The 26,151-nt window shown below is 41.7% G+C and overlaps 1 protein-coding gene across 2 annotated transcripts in view; it reads left to right on the forward strand.

Annotated features, from left to right (window-relative positions):
• The window catches only part of LOC140483094 (uncharacterized), a 130,384-nt gene extending 108,129 nt beyond the window's left edge, over positions 1–22,255 (forward strand). Inside the window, exons 8-10 of one of the 2 annotated variants that reach the window (XM_072581032.1) lie at positions 2,820–2,870; positions 17,247–17,366; positions 19,441–22,255. In XM_072581032.1, the coding sequence (XP_072437133.1) occupies positions 2,820–2,870; positions 17,247–17,330 (135 nt within the window). In that variant the 3' untranslated portion in view covers positions 17,331–17,366; positions 19,441–22,255. The remainder of the gene's footprint in view (positions 1–2,819; positions 2,871–17,246; positions 17,367–19,440) is intronic. The other variant, XM_072581033.1, reaches the window with a different exon arrangement.
• Positions 22,256–26,151: the final 3,896 nt, after the last annotated feature.

Consider the following 26,151-nt stretch of genomic DNA (forward strand, 5'->3'; position numbering starts at 1 on the left):
ACCTGTAAATAGGAATGGTTACTCTGTTTCAGTATGCAAACAAATGGAATGTTTACATATGTATGGCATGTCCAGTTGTACACATCATCAATGTATTTATGAATAAAGTATATTTTTGAAATTACAAAAAACTTGTGATACCAAGGCATATAAAATTATGGCCAAATCCTGGAAACCAGGATTAGCTGTGATGGGCTGAAGAGCCTTTTTTTAGATTAGATTAGATTAGATTAGATTAGATTAGATTAGATTACTTAAAGTGTGGAAACAGGCCCTTCGGCCCAACAAGTCCACACCGACCCTCCAAAGACCAACTCACCCAGACCCATTCCCCTACATTTACCCCTTCACCTAACACTCCGGGCAATTTAGCATGGCCAATTCACCTAACCTGCACATCTTTGGACTGTGGGAGGAAACCGGAGCACCCGGAGGAAACCCACGCAGACACGGGGAGAACGTGCAAACTCCACACAGACAGTTGCCTGAGGTGGGAATTGAACCTGGGTCTCTGGCGCTTTTTTTGTGCTATAGATCTCTATGACTCATGACAGATGAATTGTTTTCTGAAAAGGAATATAACATGGTAGATTATGGTGTGAAGAATGATCTATGGAGGAGTTCAAATCTTCGATGATGCTAGAACAATATTCTAACATTCAAAGTTCACATCACCATCTCTCCTCAGTTCGGAAGGGGAGTTACATCAGATTCAAAACAATAATGTTTTTTTCTCTCCACAGATGCTGCTAGTTGTGTTGACTTTCCCTAGCATTTGTTGTATTTATTTAGATCCCTAGTAACCACACTATTTTACTTTTATTTTATATTATTGAATAAATAAATCTATTTGCCTATCCACCTAATGGTGGATAGCAATTAACACTGCAACATAATTATGTAAAGAAGTAACAAGGAAATGAGAAAATTTCACTAAGATCAACCTCAAGGAGTTGGAATACATTTGACAAGAAGAATCAAGCAACATTATTATTGTGGCCATAATTGTGGACTTCCTATGTGGAAGTTTACAACTGTAACTTGGGTACTTTATGAAGACAAGGCATACGTTATGGAGACCTTAGGATAATTTCCATGATCTAATTTGTGTAATAGAAGTGAACTAGAGAAATTTCAACCTCTATGTCTAATGTTCACAATGCCTTTGATGCCATTATTGGGGAAGGAAGAGTAATCATTGATGATGCACAAACATTACATAATCACCTCCAAGTTCCCTCCAAATCATGCATCATCCTGATTTGTAAACATGTCACTGTTCTTTCTGAAATAACTCCACAGAGGCAAGTATCCTGTCACCAAGTCACCCTTTATTGACGAGTGGGAGAATCCTTGACACTGATTCAGTTCCCTCAGAGCCAGCTCTTAGAGCAACAGGATGTCTGATACTCCAGTTTATATCTGTCAGTCAGGGCTCCTTGACTGTATCAGATTAACAGCCTGAATCGGGGAACTCATATTCTGTGGAGGTCCACCTGGCTAATCTTGTTACAATTAGTACGCTTTCAATGCCACTGCATCAAGACACTCCCTATCTAATAGCAGTGTGGACATACCTTTGTCACACACTGCAATAGTTTTTTAAGGTACCTTCTGTGAAACAATTGACGAAGGACAGTAAATGCTAACAATGATGACTTGCTGTAAAGCAATAAAAGAAAAGAAATAACATGGAACAAAGCTGCCTACTTGTTTTCTTTTCCTTTCGGTTTTTCTCACAGCTACATTGCAATGGCTTAAACTAAGCATCTCTGCCAATTGTGGATAGTTTGTAAGATTTTCAACCTCTGTAGACAGAGGTTAGATAAGACTACTATTCAATGATCATTTAAATTGTGTAATTGAGTTTTTGAATCAACCTGGCATTTGGAGATAACCACGAACCTAAGCAAACAAAAGAAAAACAGTCATGCTAAACTGTCATAGCTGAAAATAACTAAACAGGAGGTTAAAAATACCAAATTGAATATGAGAAATAAACCAAGATCTGTAGATGAAACCAAGCTAAATATTCTGGATAGTCATTCACAGTGCACATTCAAACCAGGATATCAAAAGCCACATTAGAAAGGATAATATGGGAATAAAGGGTAATCTGTTTGGGACCAAGTGACCTTAAGTTAAAGGTAAAGCTGTGTATTAAGTTCATCTGCCTTAGTTTCAGCTAAAAATCACACAACACCAGGTTATAGTCCAACAGGTTTATTTGGAAGCACTAACTTACAGAGCGCTGCTGATGAAGGAGCATCAACAAATAAACCTGTTGGACTGTAACCTGGTGTTGTGTGATTTTTAACTTTGTCCTCCCGAGTCCAACATCAGCATCTCCACATCATGTGTTAGCTTCAATTCACCTTTATAGTACTTGCTGCTAAAATCAGTATGAGAAATGTTAAGCATGCATTGTCCAACATTAGTATTCCTCACCTTAATGAGAAAAAGTCTGAAATTAGACCAGGTATACAAATCAAAACAGCAGTTTTTTTTGTTTTCAAATTAGCTATTCAAAATAAATGGTTTATCAATGTTCGGTAATGATGTTAATTCGTAAGAAATTGAATTGGCACTGCTAAAGTTCCAATAAGGCTAATAAATGTCATAAACCACAGTTACCACCATTTCATTTGTTGTTCTATCCAATTTCAACACATTTGATTTGTTTGAAATTTTATCCTTCACAGATTTCAGTTCTAAGGTAGGAATATTGTGCATTCATGTTTTTAGGACCTAATGAAATTGGTTAAAAACCGAAAGTTCCTAATTCATTTATCTGTCTTGTTGCTTGTTCTTTCTTTTAGGAAGTAGAGTTGTTGAATCAGAAACTGCAGTTTTTGAATCAAAGAATGCAAGTAAGTGATTCACCCACAGGCAATATGTTGAAAATATTAGCAACAAGTGTCTTCTGAGGAAGCAATTGCAACCACCGAAATGGACATAGGGATTGCAGTACACGAATAAACCATGCCCACTCGTTGTATTACAGGCAGTACATAAGATTGGTACTGCCTGTTCTTTAAAATGATTGTTGCATGCTCTTCATTAGGTAAAGTATGGTGAGCAGTTAACACAAATTGAAATCAACCATACACCTCTGAAAAGAGGAGGCATGTATTGTGGCAGGAAAAAAACTGCTCAGGAAACTCATCAGGTCTACTAACATTTGTGAAGGGAGAAACTGAGTTAATATTTCAAGACCAGTACAAATTCTTTGAAACCGAAGAAAGTGTAGATAAAGAAATGTTAGGCAGAATCTTATGGGGTCTGAGTGAGATGGGCTATCAAGAGATTTGTGACAGAATCGGATGAGAAACCCAGTGAGGCTGATCTTAATGTCAGGAGCATCTTGCTCCATCCTTTATGCTGTGGACTTGTGGTGGGCAGCAGCAAGTTGACGATTAAGGAGGCTTATAGCTTGTGAAAAGCCTTATTAACGGCCCAACTTGCCTCATTAATATTCAGCGTCCTATCATATCAAAAACTCCAACAAGCAGGATGTTTAGAAATCTTGACATGGAAATCAGAGCCTGGTGACTCCAGCTGACCACTGGCTGTGACCAGCCTTAATGTTGCTGAGGACCAAACAGCATCTTAGGCTACAATCCTTAAGCACTGGTTACGTGAACCCCTTGATGACAGATATTGGCATTTACCAATGCATCAAATCTGTCATGGCATCTCTCCGACACACTGGATGCTCAGAAAGCACAGACTGATATTGCAGGTCACACTGGCAACGAGCATTGAAAAGCTGCTGCAGGCACATTTAATACACAGGGATATGGACCCAGCGTGTGGATTGGACTAGGCTAAATCTCAGCTCCGCTCACTTGCTGTGCTTATGCCCGCTCACTTCACACATTTAACAGCATCCTTACACCATCCGTCTGTTAGCAATAGTCACAAAACCCTGCCTTGCTGCTCGGCAGTCCTCAGTTGAGTGGCATATATCTTGCTGAAGAATTCTGAGGCAGATGTATATTGGACACAAAACATTAACTCAGTTTCACTCTGTACAGATGCTGCCAGTCTTGCTGAGTTTCTCTTGCACTTTCTGTTTTTATTTCAGATTTCCAGTATCTACAGTATTTTGCTTTTATTTTGGAATGCACATCCTGCTGTACAACAGAGTGCTACATAAAACTCATTGCTGCAAGCAAACATGCCTTAAAGTATTCGAGGAGTAAGCCTCATTGAAGTCACAGAGTCATAGAGAGGTACAGCATGGAAACAGACCCTTTGGTCCAACTTATCCATGCCGACCAGATATCCTATATTAATCGAGTCGCAATTGCCAGCATTTGGCCCAAATCCCTTCAAACCCTTCCGATTCATTACCCCATCCAGATATTTTTTAAGTGTTGTAATTGTACCAGCCTCCACCACTTCCTCTGATAGCTCATTCCAACACGCACCCCCCTCTGTGTGAAAACGTTGCCTCTTAGGTCCATGGATCTCCTGCAGTCAGGGGGTCTTTGTACAGGGAATCAGTAGTAGCTCCTAATTCCAGTCCAGGGAATTGGCTGCGGTCCAGTCAGCATCTTATCGATTGGGCTTGTACACCTATGCTATTCGGGGAGTGGGTCACAATCAATCCTGTGGTTTCATAGTGGATAGTCTGGGGGTGAGGTAGGGCCAACATGGTTGGGGAGCTATACAACCACCAGTCTGGGATCTGTGCACTGGTTGATCAGGGCTACAGGTTGGATTAGATCAATTGAGGGGTCAGTTTGTCAGATCTGTCCACAGAAGTTAAGAGCAAAGGTCGGAGGTGGGCGGGGGTGTGTGGTGGGGGGGATGGTGGGGGAGGGAGGATTGGGGTTTAGAGGACCACTATTGCTGGAAGATGACTTGGGATCCTATTTTTCAGGATTGGGGGCTGCAAGCTAGGGCAAGATGGGATGATGATTGAGATAGGGGGAAATAGTACCTACAAAGAGAAAGTTTTGTAAGGGGACAATGCGGGAGAGGCGTTCATCTAGTCATGGTCAAGAGAACCTTGGCTTCTAGTGGGATGATCTGCTAGGAACTTGGGCTGGAGGATGGTGGAGGTGCAACAGTTTAAGGCTCATGTAGTTGTTTTGGGTAGGGACCTGTGGAAATGCAAATCCTCTGGGATCTGGATGTTGGGGCCTCACCAATATGTAGATATGGAGGTTAAACACCACTGGCCTTGTTCTCCAACAAATCAAGAGTACTGCTGGGCTTCTGACTTTCTGTAGCAAGAATGTGCTGTCTTCTCTCAGGATGACAACATTCCACTCTAGCTCTTACTACCCTGCCAATGCCAGGGTGGCTGATTATAGTTAGTTGTCCCAGTTTGCTGAGGCCTAGGCTGAGACGATGCAGGGTGAAGCTGTTCCTAGGCCCAGAGTTTCACAAGGACATCTGACTAGGTCACCTTGCAGTTAACAGCCATCTACCATTCATGGTGTGGTCCCTGAGGAAGCACCTGTAAGAGCACTCAGATAAACAAAGGTACATGGACGACAGGCAGTAAGGGAATGAACAAAGCTGATTGCATTATTTTTGTGCTTATCATATCAGTAAACTTGAGACAACTACCTCAATGATCTAACCAATCTGAAATATTAACTACAGATGCTGTAAGATGTACTGAGAGTTCTAGTTTTTTTTTGTTTTTATTTCCGATTTCTAGCATTGGCAGTATTTTGTTCACATATAATTGGTCCTTTCTGCTTAAAAAACAATGTGTAATTTCTTTATTGTTGCTGACTCTCAATCACAAAGTCTCAGGTAACTCTATGTTTACTGTTCATAGATACTATATAGGTCTCAGCCATGGTTTAGTCAGTGGTATCTTTGCCAGTGAGTTAAAAGGTTGTGGTTTCAAATCTCATTTCGGAACCTGATATTCTCATGGATTATGGAGGGACCGTTGGAGAGTACACTTTTGCTCCTCTTTAAACCAAGAGACCATTATGCTGCAATTTCTGCCCTGCAACTTATCAACCTCATTTACCATTCGCCATGCACCTAAATTAGATCTTAACTGTATCCCTTTTTAGACTTACCCTATTTGGCACCTAATGTTAATGCAAAGTGCTACAGATATGGGGTGGGGCGGGGGGCGGGGGAAGGCAACGAAACAAGGACAACATGTGTTAAACAAAGTCAACAGGGTGGGCAGCATCCGTGGAGAGAGAAACAAGGTTAACTTTGCAATTCCAATAATACTGTTCTTTGGAATTGAAGAGGGCTAGAAAGGTAATGGTTTTTGTGCTGCTATAAGGAATAGAGGGGAAGAATGATGAGTAAATGGAACAGGTGAGGTCAATACCTCACAGCAAAAGCCAAAGGGAGTGCTAATAACAGTAGAGATGATACATTGATACAAAAGAGGAGTTAATGGAATGTGTAAATATCAGAGAACAGGTAAGTTATGCTGAGTGCAAATCATGCAAACAAGTGGTGGTGAAGGAGGTGGGTAGGGAAGCTGGTTTTGTGAGGGTAATCAAAATGTATGATGATGACAGTAGTCTGAAGCTGTTGAACTCAATATTGAATCCTGAGACTGTAAAATGCTTGAATGGAAAATGAGGTGCTCTTCCTCAAGGTTACGTTGAGCTCAGCCGAATGGTTTTCATTCAACTCATAAGAAATCAAAACCTCGGATTTTTACCTCCATTTGAACCCTGCCCTTCTAACCTACCTGTGAGTAGTGACATTAATGTGTTTTGACAGGAAGAGTAGAGTCAAGCCACCTTGGGATCAGCCAGATCATGACCGATAGCAGGTATCAAGTTAACAAGACACCATGGTAGATAAACCAGCAATTTTACCAGTTTTTGTCCACATTTAGCTAAGTCCAAATTGGGAAAACAGCATTTTACAGATATTCCTCGATTGACCATTTTACATTCATTAATGTTAATAAATTTGATTAGTTTGAAAGTGGAGATCATTATCTTGATTTTGATGTATTGACTTACGCGAAAAAGGGTTTCTGATATTTCTTCATAAAATGAAGGTGGCGTGATGTTCAAAATTAAAAATTGCAACAAAACCAACAATTGAAGTTTCCTGGTAATTTTTTGTAGGTGTTCTGAAGAAGAGGGAATTCATAAAAAGGAAGCAATTGATTTAGAACTTATTTTCAAAATACAATACACATGTTTTAAATGGTGAATGCTTAATGAAAGATTGATTCTGTGTATGTGAGGTAATTTAGTGGGCTGGCCTTCCTTTGAAACACTAGCCATTTGAAAATAAGTCACTGCTGTTTGGTCACTGTGACCTCAGGGAAAAACCAAAGGAGCTGATTGACCATGACTGATTCCAAATAATCTAAAGCAGCAGCTGTAACTACATGCATTGATATAATGTTTACAACACATTAAAACATCCTGAAATGCTTCACAGGAATGTTTATGAGATGAACTTTGACACTAAATACTGAAGGAAATACTGCAGCAAATGACCAAAAGATTCATGAAAAGGTTTGAGGAGCATCTGAAAGGAGGGATTAAACAGCAGAGGAATTGAGAAAGGGGGATTCAAGGGAGTTAGGTAGCTGAGAAGGATATATTGCTCACAAAACAAGGAAGTTGTGTGGGAGAAGTCTGGTTCTCAGCAGGAGGCCTTATCCATATGTTTATTCATGCAATATTCCTCTTACCTCAGCCTAAGTTGGGAGCATTTTGTGCATTATCTCAGTTTCTCTAAAGAGTTACTCAGAGTTATCTGAAATCTCTTGGTAGCTGGTGCTACAAACCTAGAGAAAGGCAGGTGCTAAGGCATTATGCCAGTGGTTGTGGTAATGAATTTTCTCTTGTCAGGACTCTTCCAGGTTGGAGCAGGCAACAACTCTCACATTTCCTGGCTCACCATCCATCATTGCATAAAGAAGGCAACTGATGCTGTGTATGCCAGAGAAAGGGGAATCCATTGTCTTCTGACTGGAGAGAATTAAATGAAGTGTGCGCATGACTTTGCCAGGAAAGCAGACTTCCTGATGGTACAATATGCTGTTGACTGTATGCACTTGGATCTGTGAACATAGAATCTAAATGAAAAGATGTACTGAGATAGCAAAGAGCTCCAGCTCCTGAATGTGCTGCTTGTGGCTGGCTATGTTAAGTGTATGTGTAGGTGAATAGGCAGAATCCTTGCAGACATCCTGACTTGTTACTCTGTGCCAGTTTGCTGTGCCGTCACGGTGAAATGGATAAATGCCTTTCTTCTGCCTTTACTATAGAGAATACAAAAAGCAGAGTCTAGATTAGAGTGGTGCTGGAAAAGCACAGCAGGTCAGGCAGCATCTGAGGAGCAGGAAAATCAATGTTTTCAAGGAATCCTGATGAAGGGCTTTTGCCTGAAATGTTGATTTTCCTGCTCCTTGGATGCTGCCTGACCTGCTGTGCTTTTCCAGCACCACTCTAATCTAGACTCTAATTTCCAACATCTGCAGTACTCACTTTTGCCCAATACAAAAAGCATTCCAGTCATACCAGTCAATTTGGAGGTGGAATGGAGAGAGCAATGTGTAAATTAATTTTTAAAAAAGGGAGGCAGAAAACAGTATAAACTGGTTAGCTTGACTCCTGTTGTGGTGCAGGGGTTAGAACTAACCATAAAAGTAATTATAGCTGCAGAATAATTCAAGATTGTGCCTTGGTAGTGTATGGTTTCATCAAAGGGAAATCATGGCTAACCATTTCATTGGAGTTTTTTGAAGGCTTATGTGACGATATCTGCCTTTAAGAGGGATTTGTTCTGTTCGGTTTCTCTAGAAGAGAGTTATTGTAAACTTGTACCAAGATGTTTGCTCCAAGGAAAGGAAAGTAAATAGCTTTTTTTCAAAAATTAGACCAAAAAAACATGAGCAAGTGGAATCAGGCTCAAACAGACCCAGGGTTTTAGTTTTGCTTTCAGTTGTTGAATTTGGGGTTTTGGAACTGAAACAGCTTGTTACAGTTCTCTCTCTCTCTCTTTCTCTTCCTCTCTTTGTGTGTGCTGCTAGATACATGCGTTAAGCTTTTTTATCCTGGACTGGAAGAGATCACAAGTGAGGGAATTCTATTTTGCTGAATTTGCTTATGCCAGGAGTGTTTATGGGATGCTGCTATATTCAAATAGTTGATCATTAGTAGTTAAATAATATTATTTTAAGTATTTCAATATAGTTAAAGCTACACCAATTCTTCTTTCTTTCTTTGTAGTTTAACTGTAGTGTAAGTGTAAAGTGTGTTTTGCTTAAAGCTTACTAGTTAGACCAAACATTAGGGTCCAGGCTATCTCCTGGGAACATTTTGACCAGGTCTGGTCTGGTTAATAATACAAAACATGCACTGTGGAAAACATACTATACTTGAGTTTCCAGAAGGCATTTGATATTGTGCTTTGATAATGGCCTACCCATGTTCCTACTTTCTGTTTTTTTATTGCTCTTTGGAAATGCATTGGAGGCGGTTCAGAGGGGTTTACTAACTTAATACTTGGAATGAGTGGGGTCTTGTGAGGATAAACTGAATTGGCTGGACTTGTTTCTACCAGAGCTTAGAAGAACAAGGAGTAATTTGACTTGATTGAATTGTATAAGATCCTGAATGGTCATAGAGTCATAGAAGTGTACAGCACGGAAATAGTTGGCCCAACTCTTCCATGCCAACCCGATATCCTAACTAATGTAGTCCCATTTGCCTGCATTTGGCCCATATCCCCCTAAACCTTTCCTATTCATACACCAATACAGATGTCTTTTAAATGTTGTGATTGTACCAGCCTCCACCACTTCCTCTGGCAGCTCATTCCATACATGCACCACCCTCTGCGTGAAAAAGTTGCCCCAGGTCTCTCTTAAATTTTTCCCCTCTCTCTATGCTCTCTAGTTCTGGACTCCCCCAGCCCAGGGGACTATTTACCCTATCCATGCCCCTCATAATTTTATAAACCTCTATAAGGTTACCCCTCAGCCTCTGATGCTCTAGGGAAAACAGCCCCAGCCTATTCAGCCTCTTCCTAGAGCTCAAATCCTCCAACCCTGGCAATATCCTTGTAAATCTTTTCTTAATCCTTTCAAGTTTCACAACATCCTTCCATTAGGAGGGAGATGCCAGAATACTGGAAGTTGGCTGACGTGGTGCCACTATTTAAGAAAGGTGGTAAGGAAAAGCCAGGGAACCATAGACCGGTGAGCCTGACATCGGTGGTGGGTAAGTTGGAAGGAATCCTAAGGGACAGGATTTACATGTAACTAGAAAGGCAAGGACTCTTGATAAAGTGAGTATGCAGAGGATATTTTCTCTTGTGGATCAATCCAGAACTAGAGGGAATGATTTTAAAATTAGGTGTTACTCTTTCGGGACAGAGATGTGAAGAATGATTTTTCCTCTCAGAGGGTTTTAAGAATTTTGAACTGTTTGTCTCAGAGAGCAATGGAGAGCAGGCCTACTGAATATTATTAAAACCTAGCTGGATAGATTCTTGTTTGTTAGGAGACAAGGATTATTGGGAGCAGATGGCAATGTGGAATTTGAAACATTCAAATTGGATCAGGCTCGATTGGCTAAATGGTCAATTTCTTTTCCTATTTTGTATTTTTTTCTATGCTCACATTTGAGTCAACGGGTCAAACCAGATGGTGATTGCTCGAAGACAAGGGCTATTCTTTGACCATGTGATTCCTAACTCTGATGCCCAACCCAACCACTCCTGGCCCGTGGGCAGATAATGAATCTACTACATATATTCGTATATAGGTCAAATTGAAGACGGTTTTTTAAAACTGAAATTAGGGAGTCGACTAAAACACGAGGTATTGTTTTCGAGTGGATGAAACCCATGCTTGGTATGAGTCACAAAATGGGGGTTTAGATCAGAGTGGTGCTGAAAAAGCACAGCAGGTCAGGCAGCATCTGAGGGGCAGGAAAATCAACGTTTCGGGCAAAAGCCCTTCATCAGGAATAGTCAAAAAACGGACAAACAAGAGCCAGATCTCCAAATGAAATAATAAACAACAAAAGGAGAAAAAATTATGGTCATTATTGAATATTTATCTACAAAATAACAGTCTGCATTCTGTCTCCGATGGTAGAATGGTACGGTAATCTCCTGTACCTGTGGGGGATACTTTCCAAGACCTACCGTGGAAGCATTCCTAAAGCTATTCTGTGTATAAGTGGTATAATTTATACCATATTGAACTTTTAGAACTAACTTGAGATGTAAGGTAATCCTAGGAATTTGGTAGTTGAAGCAGATATTGTTTGGCAGAAATACTTGCAATTAAATCAGTCATATGATGGTATGATGCTCTCAAATCTCTTGTACTTTTTATATTGTTTGTGTTTCTTGGATATTAGCAAAGCTAAACAAAGTAAAATGGCCCCTGCTTGTACAAAGTGCTAAAACAATTATAATACTATCATACTATATAGGTCAATATCTACAGGGTTGAATTTGGGACACATGGTGAAGAAAACAGTTTGTACTCAAGTCTTGATTGTCATTTGCATTTCATCTTCGTAAGTAAGTAGTAAGTAAGTTATTAAGTACTAGCGAGAGAAAGACAATCGCAAACGTGATGAGGTTCTGAAAGAAGAATTCAGGGAGCTAGGAGAGATGTTAAAGAGGAGGAGCTCAAAGGTAGTGATCTCAGGATTACTACCAGTGCCACGTGCTATCCAGCGTAGAAATGGAAAAATAGGCAGGATGGCTTGAGAGATGGTGTAGGACGGAGTAAGAATGAATTGGCATTAACCTGTAAAAGCTTTTCTTCCTCTTACTTGCAGTTAATTTCCTTCTCTTGTGCAGAGATGAAAATCACTCAGTGGAAGTCTGTCCAGAAGCTACTAGAAACTCTCGACTCCACCTCCACTTCAAAGGAGAAAGCACTTTCGAGTCTTTCATCTGCACCTTCCATCAGCGCACAGACTTTCACCTCATTCTGTTCTCTATCTAGATTAGAGTCAGGAACACATTCCAGTGAGCATACCACTGACATATCACTGCAGTTGGTTGAGGAAGAAATGCCCAAAGCTGCTGGCACTCAGAGGACTGTCAGAGTCAGGCACTGGCTCAGCCCCAGACAGGAGATGATCCCATGGTGCTGGACGTTAATGACTTTATCAAAATGCATGGAGAGGCACAGGAACAGCAGGCAGATGTATCAGAGGCGGTCCACAACTGGATCAAAGGATGGAGGAGTTCTCCAACATTTTCAGTACAGTGCTCGCTCTCTGTGTGTTTGGCTGCCTCCATGAACAGACTGTCTGCATCTGTGGAGAGAGAAACACAGAGTTAATGTTTCAAGTTCAATCTGACTCTTCTTCAGAACTGACAGGACTGGAAAATGAAAAGGAGGAGTGAGTGGAACAGATGGTGAGGGTGCCCACAGCAAAAGACAAACGGACAAGGAACAATAAGTATATTTTATGTTTGCTTATCTCCTCTACCTCCACTATTAACACTTTTTTTGTGTTTTGCTGTGGGCACCCCCATCATCTATTCCACTTGCTCCTCCTCCCCTTTGTCAACGCACAAAAAGCATAATTTTCAAGCCCCCTTCAGTTCTGATCAGACTCAAAATGTTCCTCTCTCCATGGATGTTGCCAGACTTGCTGAGTTTCTGAATGCAGGGACCTGTGCTCTATCATTCCAGCCATTCATGATCATTACCAGAGGCAAGGTGAGTGGAGGATGAAGGATCTCAATCTCACTCCATGTGCCCCTTTCTCTCAGATAGACATGGTGGTGCCAGTAGGCAGCCAGAGGCAGAAGGAGAAGGCACACACAGGATCAGCCCTTCCACCTCCATCTTGTCTATGATGCCAAAACCGGCATAATTCCAAGCTGAGGAGGGCGAGCCTGATTCTGGGCGTGATACTGTCAACAGGCCTGGACCCTCCAGCTCTAAATACGGTCAAGTCTTCCAGGCCAATAGGCCCAGAACTGAAGAAGTCATACCAGATTCGAAACTTTACTTTTACCTGTCTCTCCATAAGTGAAGCCAGACTTGCTGGGTTTCTCTGGCATTCTTTGTGTTTATTTTAGGCCCAAATACAGAGCAGGGCTATCTCTATTCCGGCTTCTAGCAGTGCAACTGCATTTAGACATGAAGAGAGACAAGGAATGATAAATCAACCTGAGGGCAGATAGGTGACATATATTATAAATTATAAATCAATGTAAAGTTTCTTGCATGTTTGTAAATATATGCATCTGCATTCTTAAAATGTCTACTGTCGTGCTTTTGTCACTGCCACTGTTACTAATTAAGTTGCATTGGAGAGATAGGCAGCTCTTCAGGTACCCTAAGGATGAAAGAATTTGTAATGGCCAAGTGTTGTCTACATGGACTTTAGCAAGGACTTCGAGAAAGTTCCGCATGGTCACCTTTATTAGTCAGAGTATTGATGACAGGAGTTGGGACGTCATGTTGTGGCTGTATAGGACATTGGTTAGGCAACTTTTAGAATATTGCATGGAATTGTGGTCTCCTTCCTATTAGAAAGACGTTGTGAAACTTGAAAGGGTTCAGAAAAGATTTACAAGGATGTTGCCAGGGTTGGAGGATTTGAGCTATAGAGAGAGGTTGAATAGGCTGAGCTGTTTTCCCTGGAGCATCGGAGACTGAGGGGTGACCTTATAGAAGTTTCTAAAATCATGAGGGGCATGGATAGGATAAATAGACAAAGTCTCTTTCCTGGGGTGGGGGAACCCAGAACTAGAGGGCAAGGTTTAGGGTGAGAGGAGAAAGATATAAAAGAGACCTAAGGGGCTCCCTTTTCACGCAGAGGGTGGCATGTGTATGGAATGAGCTGCCAGGGAATTGATGGAGGCTAATACGATTGCAACATTTAAAAGGCATCTGGATGTGTATATGAATAGGGAGGGTTTGGAGGGTTATGGGCTGGGTACAGGCAGGTGGGACTAGACTGGGTTGGGATATCTGGTCGGCATGGACAAGTTGGACCGAAGGGTCTGTTTCTGTGCTGTACATCTCTATGACTCTATGACTCTATGAGGAAGGGGTTCAGATTTGTTGGACATTGGGACCGGTTCTGGGGAAGGTGGGACTATTACAAAAGGTACGGTCTACATCTGAACCAGACCAGAACCAATGACCTTGGGGGAGTTTTTGCTACTGCTGTTGGGGAGGTTTTAAACGAATGTGTAAGGGGACTGGAATCAGAAGAGAAAACAAGTAGGAGCAACGCGGAGACTGGAGACTGTAAGAATCATGAAGATAGCATTAATAAAAGGAAGAGTAGGCAGAGAGCAGGTGAGCGCAAAAGAACTGGTGTACTGAAATGCATCTACTTTAATGCAAGGAGTATAGTGTGTAAGGCAGATGAACTTAGGGCTTGGATTGGTGCCTGGGAGTATGACGTTATTACAATCTCTGACAGTCCCTTATTCTATGACAGTCCCTTATGCTTTCTGCTACTCCACCAATCTTCATGTCATCTGCAAACTTGCTGATCATACCAACAGAGCCCTCTTCCAGATCATTTATGTATATTACAAACAACAGTGGCCCCAACACTGACCCCTGTGGAACACCACTGGTCACCTTTCTCCATTTCGAGAAACTCCCTTCAACTACTACTCTCTGTCTCCTGTTGCTTAACCAGTTCTTTATCCACCTAGCTAGAACACCCTGCACACCACGTGACTTCACTTTCTCCTTTAATCTACCATGGGGAACCTTATCAAATGCCTTACTAAAGTCCATCTATCAACTTGGTCAGTTCCTCGGAGAACTCTATTAAGTTGGTAAGGCACGATCTCGCCCGCACAAAACCATGTTGCCTTTCACTGATAAGCCCATTCTTTTCTAAATATAAATAGATCCTATCCCTCGGTACCTTCTCCAGCAACTTTCCCACCACTGATGTCAGGCTCACTGGTCTGTAGTTACCCGAAGATCTCTACTTCCCTTCTTGTACAGGGGGACAACATGAGCAACCCTCCAATCCTCCGGCACCTCACCTGCATTTAAGGATGCCACAACGATATCTGTCAGGGCCCCAGCTGTTTCATCTCTCGCCTCCCTCAGCAACCTGGGAGTTGCATTGCTGGTCAGGGACAATATCACGGCTATGCGAAAGGAGGACACTATGAAGGTCTGGGGTTGTGAGGCATTATGGGTGGAGAGTTGGGCGGAAAAGTGGCAGATGGTTTTCAATCCAGACAAATGTGAGGTGATGCATTTGGACAAGACTAATTCTCGGGCAAATTATACAATGAATGGAAGAGCCTTGGGAAAAGTTGATGGGCAGAGAGGTTTGGGAGTGCAGATCCATTGTACCGTGAAGTTTACTGCACAGGTGGATAGAGTGGTCAAGAAGGCATATAGTATGTTTGCCTATGGGGTATTGAGTATAAGAGCTGGCAAGTCATATTAAAATTGTATAAGACATTGGTTCGGCCGCATTTAGAATACTGTGTACAGTTCTGGTTGCCACATTACCAAAAGGATGTGGACGCTTTGGAGAGGGTGCAGAGAAGGTTTACGAGGATGTTGCCTGGTATGGAAGGTGCTAGCTAAGAAGAGAGGTTGAGTAGGTTAGGTTTATTTTCATTAGAAAAAAGGAGATTGAGGGGGGACCTGATTGAGGTTTACAAAATCATGAAGGGTATAGACAGGGTGGATAGAGACAAGCTTTTTCCCAGGGTGAAGGATTCAATAATGAGAGGTCACACTTTCAAGATGAAAGGTGGAAAGTTTAAGGGGGATACATGTGGCAAGTACTTCACACAGAGGGTGGTGGGCGTTTGGAACGCATTGCCAGCAGAGGTGGTAGAGGCAGGCATGGTAGATTCACTTAAGATGGGTCTGTACAGATGCATGAGAAGGTGGGGAGCAGAGGGATACAGATGCTTAGGAATTGACCGACAGGTTTAGACAGTGGATTTGGATCTGCTCAGGCCGAAGGGCCTGTTCCTGGGCTGTAAATTTTCTTTGTTCTTTGTAAATCAATATCCATATGGTCATTTAAATTGGGCAGTTTACCTTCCAACCAGCCCCCGGTCCTTGGTTCTGGAATGTTCCCCAGCAAAACGTGGGAAATTGAAACCGCGGAAACCGATTCTGCAGATTACAGTAATTCTGAAAACCTGGGGTGGAGTGTGGCAGCTGGCGGACTGGAAGATCCGGGCAGAGTGGAAAGCCGGAGCAGAGCGCAACGGGCAGGCACACTGGCTCATAAATGTTGATCTGTAACTGTGAAGAACTAGGGCAGGCTGACACATGAAATATATCGAAAATACAAGATTTTTTGGCCAAAATAAGGGGTCACCTCACACACGAGATCAACCTATACATGAGTATATATGGTAATTTGCCACAGGAAAATCTGTAAATCAGTGCTCTGCAACAAAACTGAAATGTGACCTTGTCAACCAGAGGCTGACAATAGTTCAACCTTGTCCCTTTACCTGACTAGAGGCTGTTTGTGCCTGGTGCCACATCACCTACCAGTTTGTGTTTGTGCTACCTGCTGAAGATCACTTATTGCCTGTATCTGAGCTGTGAGTGTGAGATGAGCCACATGTTTCCTTATCATTAGACTCTTGCTCCACTTGGACATCACACTTTCCACCAGCACCTGGCTAGTTCTTGAATATCTGAAAGCAGAAAGGTAGAACACCAAGGTGATGAGAGAAATGGGGAAAAAGCAATACTGTGTGCAGCTTGTAAATCAGAAGAAGGGGATATGAGAAAGTAGATTACTTGTCGTCACAGAGAAAGTGAGGATTGCAGATGCTGGAGAGTCAAAGTTGAAAACTGTTTGTTGGAAAAGCACAGCAGGTCAGGCAGCATCCGAGGAGCAGGAAAGTCGACATTTCGAACATGAGCCCCTCATCAGGAATGTGGAAGGACAATGGGGCTGAGCGATAAATGTTGACAGAGTGGAGCAGGTTTGACATTCTTCCTACAGTGCTGAGTCTTGAGTTCCTCCAGATAACTGAGGCTGTACTGACCAGGCTGGCATCCTTGAACCACACTAATGTGCCTTGGTGATATTGTCTCGAATGCTTTGGGTTTGATTGACATCTTTTAGCCCCAATATTTAAAGACTGACGAGGTCCCTCTGGCTGTGGTGGGGTCTGTAATGCTACTGAAGTTAAGATACTGCAACTTGAGGCTGCTAAGCCTATTCACTCTATTTTAACCCTTTCTTCAGATCGTTCCCACTAGTTGGGCGATGGTTTTGAAGTGAACAATTGACTCTGAACCTTCTATCTTTTACATGAAATAGCTGCTGCAACTACTGGCCATTTTAAAAGTAAACGCAACAATGCAAAGTCATGGTTGTGACGTTGGACATAAAAAAGAATTTTGACAAATGATCGAAACGCAACAATGATGGTGTTTCCAGGTAATCAAAACCATACTTAGAATTTCCCTAAGATATGGGAATTGTGCCATTATTATGCAAATAACAGCCCCGTGAAAACTATTCAGGTAGGTGTGATCCTGTGAATGGATGAGTCCTCATGCTAGTGAACCACAACAATAATCTAGTCAAGTGCAAATCCTGGCCCACTCCTGGACCTGGTGAAACTCTGCTGCTGAATCTGCATACATTCCACACATTTCCCAGTACTGAACTAAGAAATACTGGAAATGTTCAGCAGATTCCCCTGCATTTCCAAAGAGAAATTACCATCACCATTTAGGGCGTCAACCTCTCCTCGGTTCACGGTATTTTTCTGACAGGTTAAAACCTAAAGCATTAACCTGCGTCCTTTCTCACTCAGATGTTGATAGATTCCCTTTGTTTCTACAACTCTTCATATTTAGCTTTCCAATAGTTCATTATTTTCCACCACTTCTTTTAGTTACTTATTCTCTGAGCCCTATGTAAGCGTTGCCTTCATGTGCATCTGATCTACTTGCTTACTTAGTGGAACTCATTTTACACTAATGATGAGATATAGTTTACCATAGGATTGGGTTTACTATAGTTGGAACACAAGATACACAATCTGTCTTTCCCTTTAATTTACTGAGTAACCTTACAGTTCTTAAATGCCTCTGAACTCACATTGGTTTAAAATCTGCTTTGGAAGTGCAAGATGATGAAAGGTTTAAACTACCCAGATGACAGATGGGTGAACTGAAGTTGAGGCTGTTTTTCCTGCTCCCAAGGTTCCTGCTTCTTGTGCTGATGTTCTCCCTGGAGTGTGTTTGAGAGACCCTCTGATTTGAGTGGCTTCTTTTAACTAGTTATCCATGTCATTCCCAAGGACAGTGGCTGAACAGTAGTTTGATGTGACAATGTAATTAACATAATTCATTTACTCCAGGTAAATTGAGCTTCTGTCCCATGAGGGGGTTACAAAAGACTGTGCTGGATACCATAATTTTTCTGTTGATTGAGCTGTCCCTAGGAACTGGGCTGTCTTAAAAACTGTTCTACTGAACTTCAGATCTATTATTTCATATGAAACCTTGCAGCATTGTCTCATCAACACCTATTCAAAAGTGAGAAGTCACACAGCTTTCAAGTTGACTTCACCTGACAAAGGAGCAGCACTCAGAAAGCTTGTGAGTTCAAATAAACCTGTTGGACCATAACCTGGGTTTGTGTGACTTCTGACTTTGTCCACCCCAGTCCAACTCTGGCACCTCCACATCATATTCAAAATTCAAACAAGGTGGATGGCTTGTGTATCTATTGAGTGTTTGATCTAATTTGACAATGAATGCTGCAAGCTTTCTGGCTCAGTTTCTCAGTTCCACTGTCTCATTAACACCTATTCAATATAATCAATCAAGGCAACTGGTTTGCATATGTGTTTGTGTGGCCTGATCCAATTCCCAGCACGCTATTCAGTTGGCCAGTTTTTCCAGCACGCTGTTCAGTTGGCCAATGCTGTTAGTGTTCCAAAAGTGGAGAGAGGATATACATGTTTCAGGTACTTTCCTTAAGACCTGTGGAATGGGGACAACAGGCAATTAGACAGGGAAGAAGTCTGGCAACTGGGGAGCCTTGGGTGTTGTGAAGAGACACAAAACCAGGAGAAGGAGGAAAGCCAGTACATGCTTTGGAACGAGTGAACACAGGGAGAGTAGGGAGAGGAGAGACTGGAGATAAGCACTTTGCTGAGGGGAAGACTTATAAACAAATACATCATGAAACCTTTTTTTTTGGGGGGGGGGTGGGATGGTTCTCTGCAATCACATTGTTGGGAATTGAAGAATGTCCATGATCAGCAGCAGAAAGAACATTCTAAATTGAAAGAATAAGTTGCATCAAAGACTGAGGAACAAATGTTACAATTTGAAAACAATGCTTGCAATCAGCTTTCTGTAATTTTATAAAAATATAACTGTTATATCAATGAAAAGGCTTATGTTTGTAATGTCCTAGTTTTGTTATTTCTTCTCAAGGTATTTTACTGATGTAAGATATAGAGAAATTTTTATCTCTCCCTCTTTCTCTCTAGATTGCAGATTCCACAGTTTGGAAAGGCATGTTTAAACGTCCACCACTATGGTGAATCAGTGACTAGATGCAGACACCTAGCAATCTTGTATTTAACTGAAACTTCCAGAATAACAGCTGAAGCCCTACGTAAAAGATTTACTTATGATATTAGATTATTGCCTCAGTAGGAGATTCTTTATTGCTTTCAAAAAATACTTTAATGCCATTCTCAAGAGAAGCTGCTTGCCTCTTCATAGGTAAAGATGAGCTTTGAAATGCTGTTTCGTACATATTTATGCTGAACAATATAAACAACAAAGTGGAGATAAAATGACTGTATATGAAAATCCTGACACCGGAATTGTTATGTATTCTGTTGTGGCTCAGCACATTATTCTTTTTCTTCTTTGGAGTTACCTGCTTGAAGGCAGATCTGACTCACAGTGACAAAATCTCTGTTGCAGGCAGGCCCCAAATCCAACCCAGCTAAACAGCCAATGCTGTTGGCACCAATCTGATCCACACCAGTCATCTAACTAACTGAGCCATTGATCCCCCAAACAGTTCGTGTTACTGTGGCAATGTTGCAATATTCTACATGTGTATATTCACCTGCAGCCAAGCGGTATGACGGTAGAGGCTCCAATTCCCTTTTCATCACAGAGTCACAGAGCTATACAGAGTGGAAACAGCCCCTTTGATCCAACTCATCCATGTTGACCAGATATCCTATTTGCCAGCATTTGGCCTATATCCTTTTAAACTGTTCCTATTCGTGTACCCATCCAGATGTCATTTAAACGTTAATCCATACACACATGACTAACTGCCCTTTAGATCCTTTTTAAATCTTTCCCCTCTTGCCTTAAAACTATGCTGTCTAGTTTTGGACTCCCCTACCCTGGGAAAAATATCTTGGCTACTCACCCTGTCCCCATGATTTTATAAACCTTTATAAAGTCAGCCTCCAGTGCTGTAGGGAAAATAGCTCCAGCCTATTCAGTCTCTCGCTAAAGTTCAAACCCTCCAACCCTCACAACATCCTTGTAAATGTTTCTGAACCCTTTCAAGTTTCACAATATCTTTCCTACAGAGGGAGACCAGAATTGAATGCATTATTCTAAAGTGGCCTAATCAATGTCCTATACAGCTGCAACATGACCCCCCAACCCCAATGCTCATACAGTGACCAATGAAGGCAAGCATGCCAAATGCCCTCTTCATCACGCTGTCTACTTGCAATGCCATTTTCATGGAACTATGCCACTTGCACCCCTAGTTCTTTCATCAGCAACACTCCCCAGGACCCTATCTATAAGTGTGTAAGCCCTACCCTGGTTTTCTCTACCAAAGTGCAGTACCTCACATTTATCTAAATTAAACTCCATATGCTATTCCTCAGCCTATTGGCCCATCTGATCAAAGTCCCATTGTACTCACAGATAACCTCCTTTACTGTCTACTACACCATCAATTTTGGTGTTATCTCCAAACTTACTAATTATATTCCTTATTTTCATATCCAAATCATTTATATAAATGACAAAAAGCAGCAAACCCAGCACCTATCATTGCAACGCACTGCTGGTCACAAACCTCTAGTCTGAAAAACAGCCCTCCAATGACCACCTTCTGTCTCCTACTTTCAAACCATTTTTTTGTCCAAATGGCTAGCTCTCCCTGGATTCCATGTACTCTAACCTTGCTAACGAGTCTACCCTCCAGAACCTTGTCGAACAAATTGCTGAAGTACATATAGACAACATCCACTGCCTTACCTTCATCAACTGCCTTTGTCATCTCTTCAAAAAACCAACTTTCCAACTCTCACCACTACCATTGACATGTGTTGCAACCCAGAGCTGGATAACCCTGAGGCACTGGGTTTATCAGCAGTGGTAGAGTTGTATTCAAACCTAACATGTAGCTACATGGTCCAGCGTAGCCCTATTCTAGCATTAGTATCAAGCCAGACATTTAGCCTGGTTCAGTGAAGTGTGCAGGATGCATGCCAGAAACAGCATCAAGTGTATCTTACAAAAAAAGGTGTGATGCTAGTGATGCTACAACATAGGGCAACCTGCTTGTCAAACATCAGAACAATAAACACAGCAAAGTGATGCCACACCAATAGATCAGATCTAAGTTCTACAGTTCTGCCAGATTTACTCATGAATGGCGACAAGGCAGGTGATCCATTTTAATTTCCCAATTCTTAACAAAGGGAGCCCAACACGTTAGTGGCTGTTCCATCTTGACATCCTCATGTGGACTCCAACATCACAATATCAATCTTCAACCAATTTGTTTCACTCCATGTGAAATTATGATGAAGGTGTGCTATTTATATATACTTTAATATCATTTAGTTTAAAGTTAGTTTCAACCTGTATGATGTGGATTTTGGTTTGTGTGTTTGAGGTGGTCTGATTTTCTGGAGCCTGAAGTTTTTTGTAAACCAGTATGAGAGACAGAGAGAGAGAGTGTTCCTGGGGTGATAATGGGAATTTTTCACTTTGGGATATTGAAGAATATAAGTTTGGCGTCACTTAGAAGAATCTGTAATTGATTTGTTTGAAGGTCAGTTGAGTGGCTACTCAAGAAAAACAGCTATCAAACACACAAGAATGGAAATAGAAAGAAATATTAAAGACAAACTTGTAAATGTGATACAACTCAAAACTCTCTCTGGTATTTCAGTACAATACAGTAATCTGATGATGTTGGGAAAAACAGGACTATACTTTTACTGAGTGTTTTTAAATCTTTCATATTTTGTTCTTTATAAATACTGTAGCCTGGTTAAATCGATTGATATTTTGTTTTGTGTAATAAACAGCTTTCTGTTAAAAGCGGCTCTGCAGTATTGTGTGTATGTTTCAGTGAACAATCACATAATTACATTTTTAACAAAGTAATCAATCAAGCCAGATTTTAATCTGGAATCTGATTTAACTAATTATAATGACAGCTGTAATTATAAGGATATTAAGAAACAGCTGAATACATTGGATGTTGTAAAGGCTAGGGGCCCTGACAATATTCCAGCAAAAGTATTAATGTCTTATACTCCAGAATGCATTGTGCCCCTAGTCAAGCATTTTCATTGCAGCTACAATGCTAGCATCTATCCAACAATATGACAAGTCTATTTTACACAAAAAAGCAGGACAAAACCATCTTAGCCAATTAAATCATGGTGAGGACAGTGCAGGAGAGAGAGAGAGAACCTGCACAGTTACCGCCTTTGCTGTTTGAATTTGTGTATCACTGGACATTGGAAAATTAACAGACAGTGAAATTCACAACTAATCTTGGAGGAACTGTTGGGCAGAGTTCACAGCACAGAGTCAGATAAGTTATTTGTTGTTTTAAGTCTGTCCAAGAGAGAAGCTGCAGTAGTGAGTATAGTGGATTCTTTCTTGATTATATGTTTTTGGAGATAAGTCTCTTGGTTAAACTTAACATATAAGCCGTAGCTATTAATTTATCCTGGGGCAGTGTTTGTAGAGGAATAAGACGGTGTTATTTTCTGGGTCTGTAGATTGTGAAGGAGCAAAAATGGCCTTTGCAGTGATATGTACTTGTCAGATGTGGGAGTTGAAAGAGAGTTTAAGGGTTACTGCAGATTATATCTGCTATAAATGCTGTTGGATGCAAATCGTACCAGATCGAGTGGATCAGTTGGAGAGACAGATAGAAGCGATGAGGAATTTGCAACAGCAACAGTATGTGATAGAGGCAGTTATAGGAAGGGGGGAAAGTCTCAGATACAGTCACATAGATGGGTTAACTCCAGGAAGGGTAAGAGAGGTAGGCAGCTAGCACAGGAGTCTTTTGTGGATATACCCATTTCAAATAGGTATGCTGTTTTGGAAAATGTAGGGGGGTAATGGATTCTCAGGGGAATATTGCACGAAAAGCCAAGTTTCTGGTATTGAGACTGGCTCTAATGCATCGAAGGATATGCTGGCTTCCAAGAGATCAATTGTATTAGGGAATTCTATAATCAGAGGTACAGACAGACGTTTCTGTGGCCAGCAGTGAAAAAGCAGAATGGTGTGTTGTTTCTCTGGTGCCAGGATCAAAGATGTCTCCGAGAGGGTGCAGAGTGTTCTCACGGGGGAGAGGGGCCAGCAGGAGGTCATTGTCCACATTGGAACCAACAACATAGGAAGGGAAAAGGTTGAGATTCTGAAGGGAGATTACAGAGAGTTAGGCAGAAATTTAAAAAGGAGGTCCTCAAGGGTAGTAATATCTGGATTACTCCCAGTGCTACGAGCTAGTGAGGGCAGGAATAGGAGGATAGAGCAGATGAATGCATGGCTGAGGAGCTGGTGTATGGGAGAAGGATTCACATGTTTGAACCATTGGAATCTCTTTTGGGGTAGAAGTGATCTGTACAAGAAGGATGGATTGCACCTAAATTGGAAGGGGACAAATATACTGGCAGGGAAATTTGCTAGAACTGCTTGGGAGGATTTAAACTAGTAAGGTGGGGGTGGTTGGTGGGACCCAGGGAGATAGTGAGGAAAGAAATCGATCTGAGACGGGTACAGCTGAGAACAGAAGTGAGTCAAACAGTCAGGGCAGGCAGGGACAAGGTAGAACTAATAAATTAAACTGCATTTATTTCAATGAAAGGGGCCTAACAGGGAAGGCAGATGAATTCAGGGCATGGTTAGGAACATGGGACTGGGATATCGTAGCAATTACGGAAACATGGCTCAGGGATGGGCAGGACTGGCAGCTTAATGTTCCAGGATACAAATGCTACAGGAAGGATAGAAAGGGAGGCAAACGAGGAGGGGGAGTGGTATTTTTGATAAGGGATAGCATTATAGCTGTGCTGAGGGAGGATATTCACGGAAATAGATCCAGGGATGTTATTTGGGTGGAACTGAGAAATAAGAAAGGGATGATCACCTTATTGGGATTGTATTATACACCCCCCAGTAGTCAGAGGGAAATTGGGAACCAAACTTGTAAGGAGATCTCAGCTATCTGTAAGAATAATAGGGTAGTTATGGTCGGGGATTTTAACTTTACAAACATCGACTGGGACTGCCATAGTGTTAAAGGTTTAGATGGAGAGGAATTTCTTAAGTGTGTTCAAGACAATTTTCTGATTCAGTATGTGTTTGTACCTACTAGAGAAGGTGCAAAACTTGATCTACTCTTGGGAAATAAGGTAGGGCAGGTGACTGAGGTGTCAGTGGGGGAGCACTTTGGGCCAGCGACCATAATTCTATTCATTTTAAAATAGTGATGGAAAAGGATAGACCAGATCTAAAAGTTGAAGTTCTAAATTGGAGAAAGGCCAATTTTGACGGTATTAGGCAAGAACTTTCGAAAGCTGATTGGAGGCAGATGTTCACAGGGAAAGGGACGGCTGGAAAATGGAAAGCCTTCAGAAATGAGATAACAAGAATCCAGCGAAAGTATATTCCTGTCAGGGTGAAAGGGAAGGCTGGTAGGTATAGGGAATGCTGGATGACTAAAGAAATTGAGGGTTTGGTTAAGAAAAAGAAGGAAGCATATGTCAGGTATAGACAGGATAGATCAAGTGAATCCTTAGAAGAGTATAAAGGAAGTAGGAGTATACTAAAGAGGGAAATCAGGAGGGCAAAATGGGGACATGAGATAGCTTTGGCAAATAGAATTAAGGAGAATCCAAAGGGTTTTTACAAATATGTTAAGGACAAAAGGGTAACTAGGGAGAGAATAGGGCCCCTCAAAGATCAGCGAGGAAGCTTTTGTGTGGAGCCACAGAAAATGGGGGAGTTCCAAAATAATATTTTGCATCAGTATTTACTGTGGAAAAGGATATGGAAGATATAGACTGTCGGGAAATAGATGGTGACATCTTGCAAAATGTCCAGATTACAGAGGAGGAAGTGCTGGATGTTTTGAAACGGTTAAAAGTGGATGAATCCCCAGGACCTGATCAGGTGTACCCGAGAACTCTGTGGGAAGCTAGAGAAGTGATTGCTGGGCCTCTTGCTGAGATACTTGTATCATCGATAGTCACAGGTGAGGTGCCGGAAGACTGGAGGCTGGCAAACTTGGTGCCACTGTTTAAGAAGGGTGGTAAAGACAAGCCAGGGAACTATAGACCAGTGAGCCTGATCTCGGTGGTGGGCAAGTTGTTGGAGGGAATCCTGAGGGACAGGATGTACATGTATTTGGAAAGGCAAGGACTGATTTGGGATAGTCAACATGGCTTTGCGCGTGGGAAATCATATCTCACAAACTTGATTGAGTTTTTTGAAGAAGTAACAAAGAAGATTGATGAGGGCAGAGCAGTAGATGTGATCTATATGGATTTCAGTAAGGCATTCGACAAGGTTCCCCATAGGAGACTGATTAGCAAGGTTAGATCTCATGGAATACAGGGAGAACTAGCCATTTGGATACAGAACTGGCTCAAAGGTAGAAGACAGAAGGTGGTGTTGGAGGGTTGTTTTTCAGACTGGAGGCCTGTGACCAGTGGAGTGCCACAAGGATCGGTGCTAGGCCCTGTATTTTTCATCATTTACATAAATGATTTGGATGCGAGCATAAGAAGTACAGTTAGTGAGTTTGCAGATGACACCAAAATTGGAGATGTAGTGGACAGCGAAGAGGGTTACCTCAGATTACAACAGGATCTGGACCAGATGGGCCAATGGGCTGAGAAGTGGAAGATGGATTTTAATTCAGATAAATGTGAGGTGCTGCATTTTGGAAA

The sequence above is a fragment of the Chiloscyllium punctatum genome, chromosome 11 (genome assembly GCF_047496795.1).
Source record: "Chiloscyllium punctatum isolate Juve2018m chromosome 11, sChiPun1.3, whole genome shotgun sequence".
Taxonomy (NCBI): domain Eukaryota; kingdom Metazoa; phylum Chordata; class Chondrichthyes; order Orectolobiformes; family Hemiscylliidae; genus Chiloscyllium; species Chiloscyllium punctatum.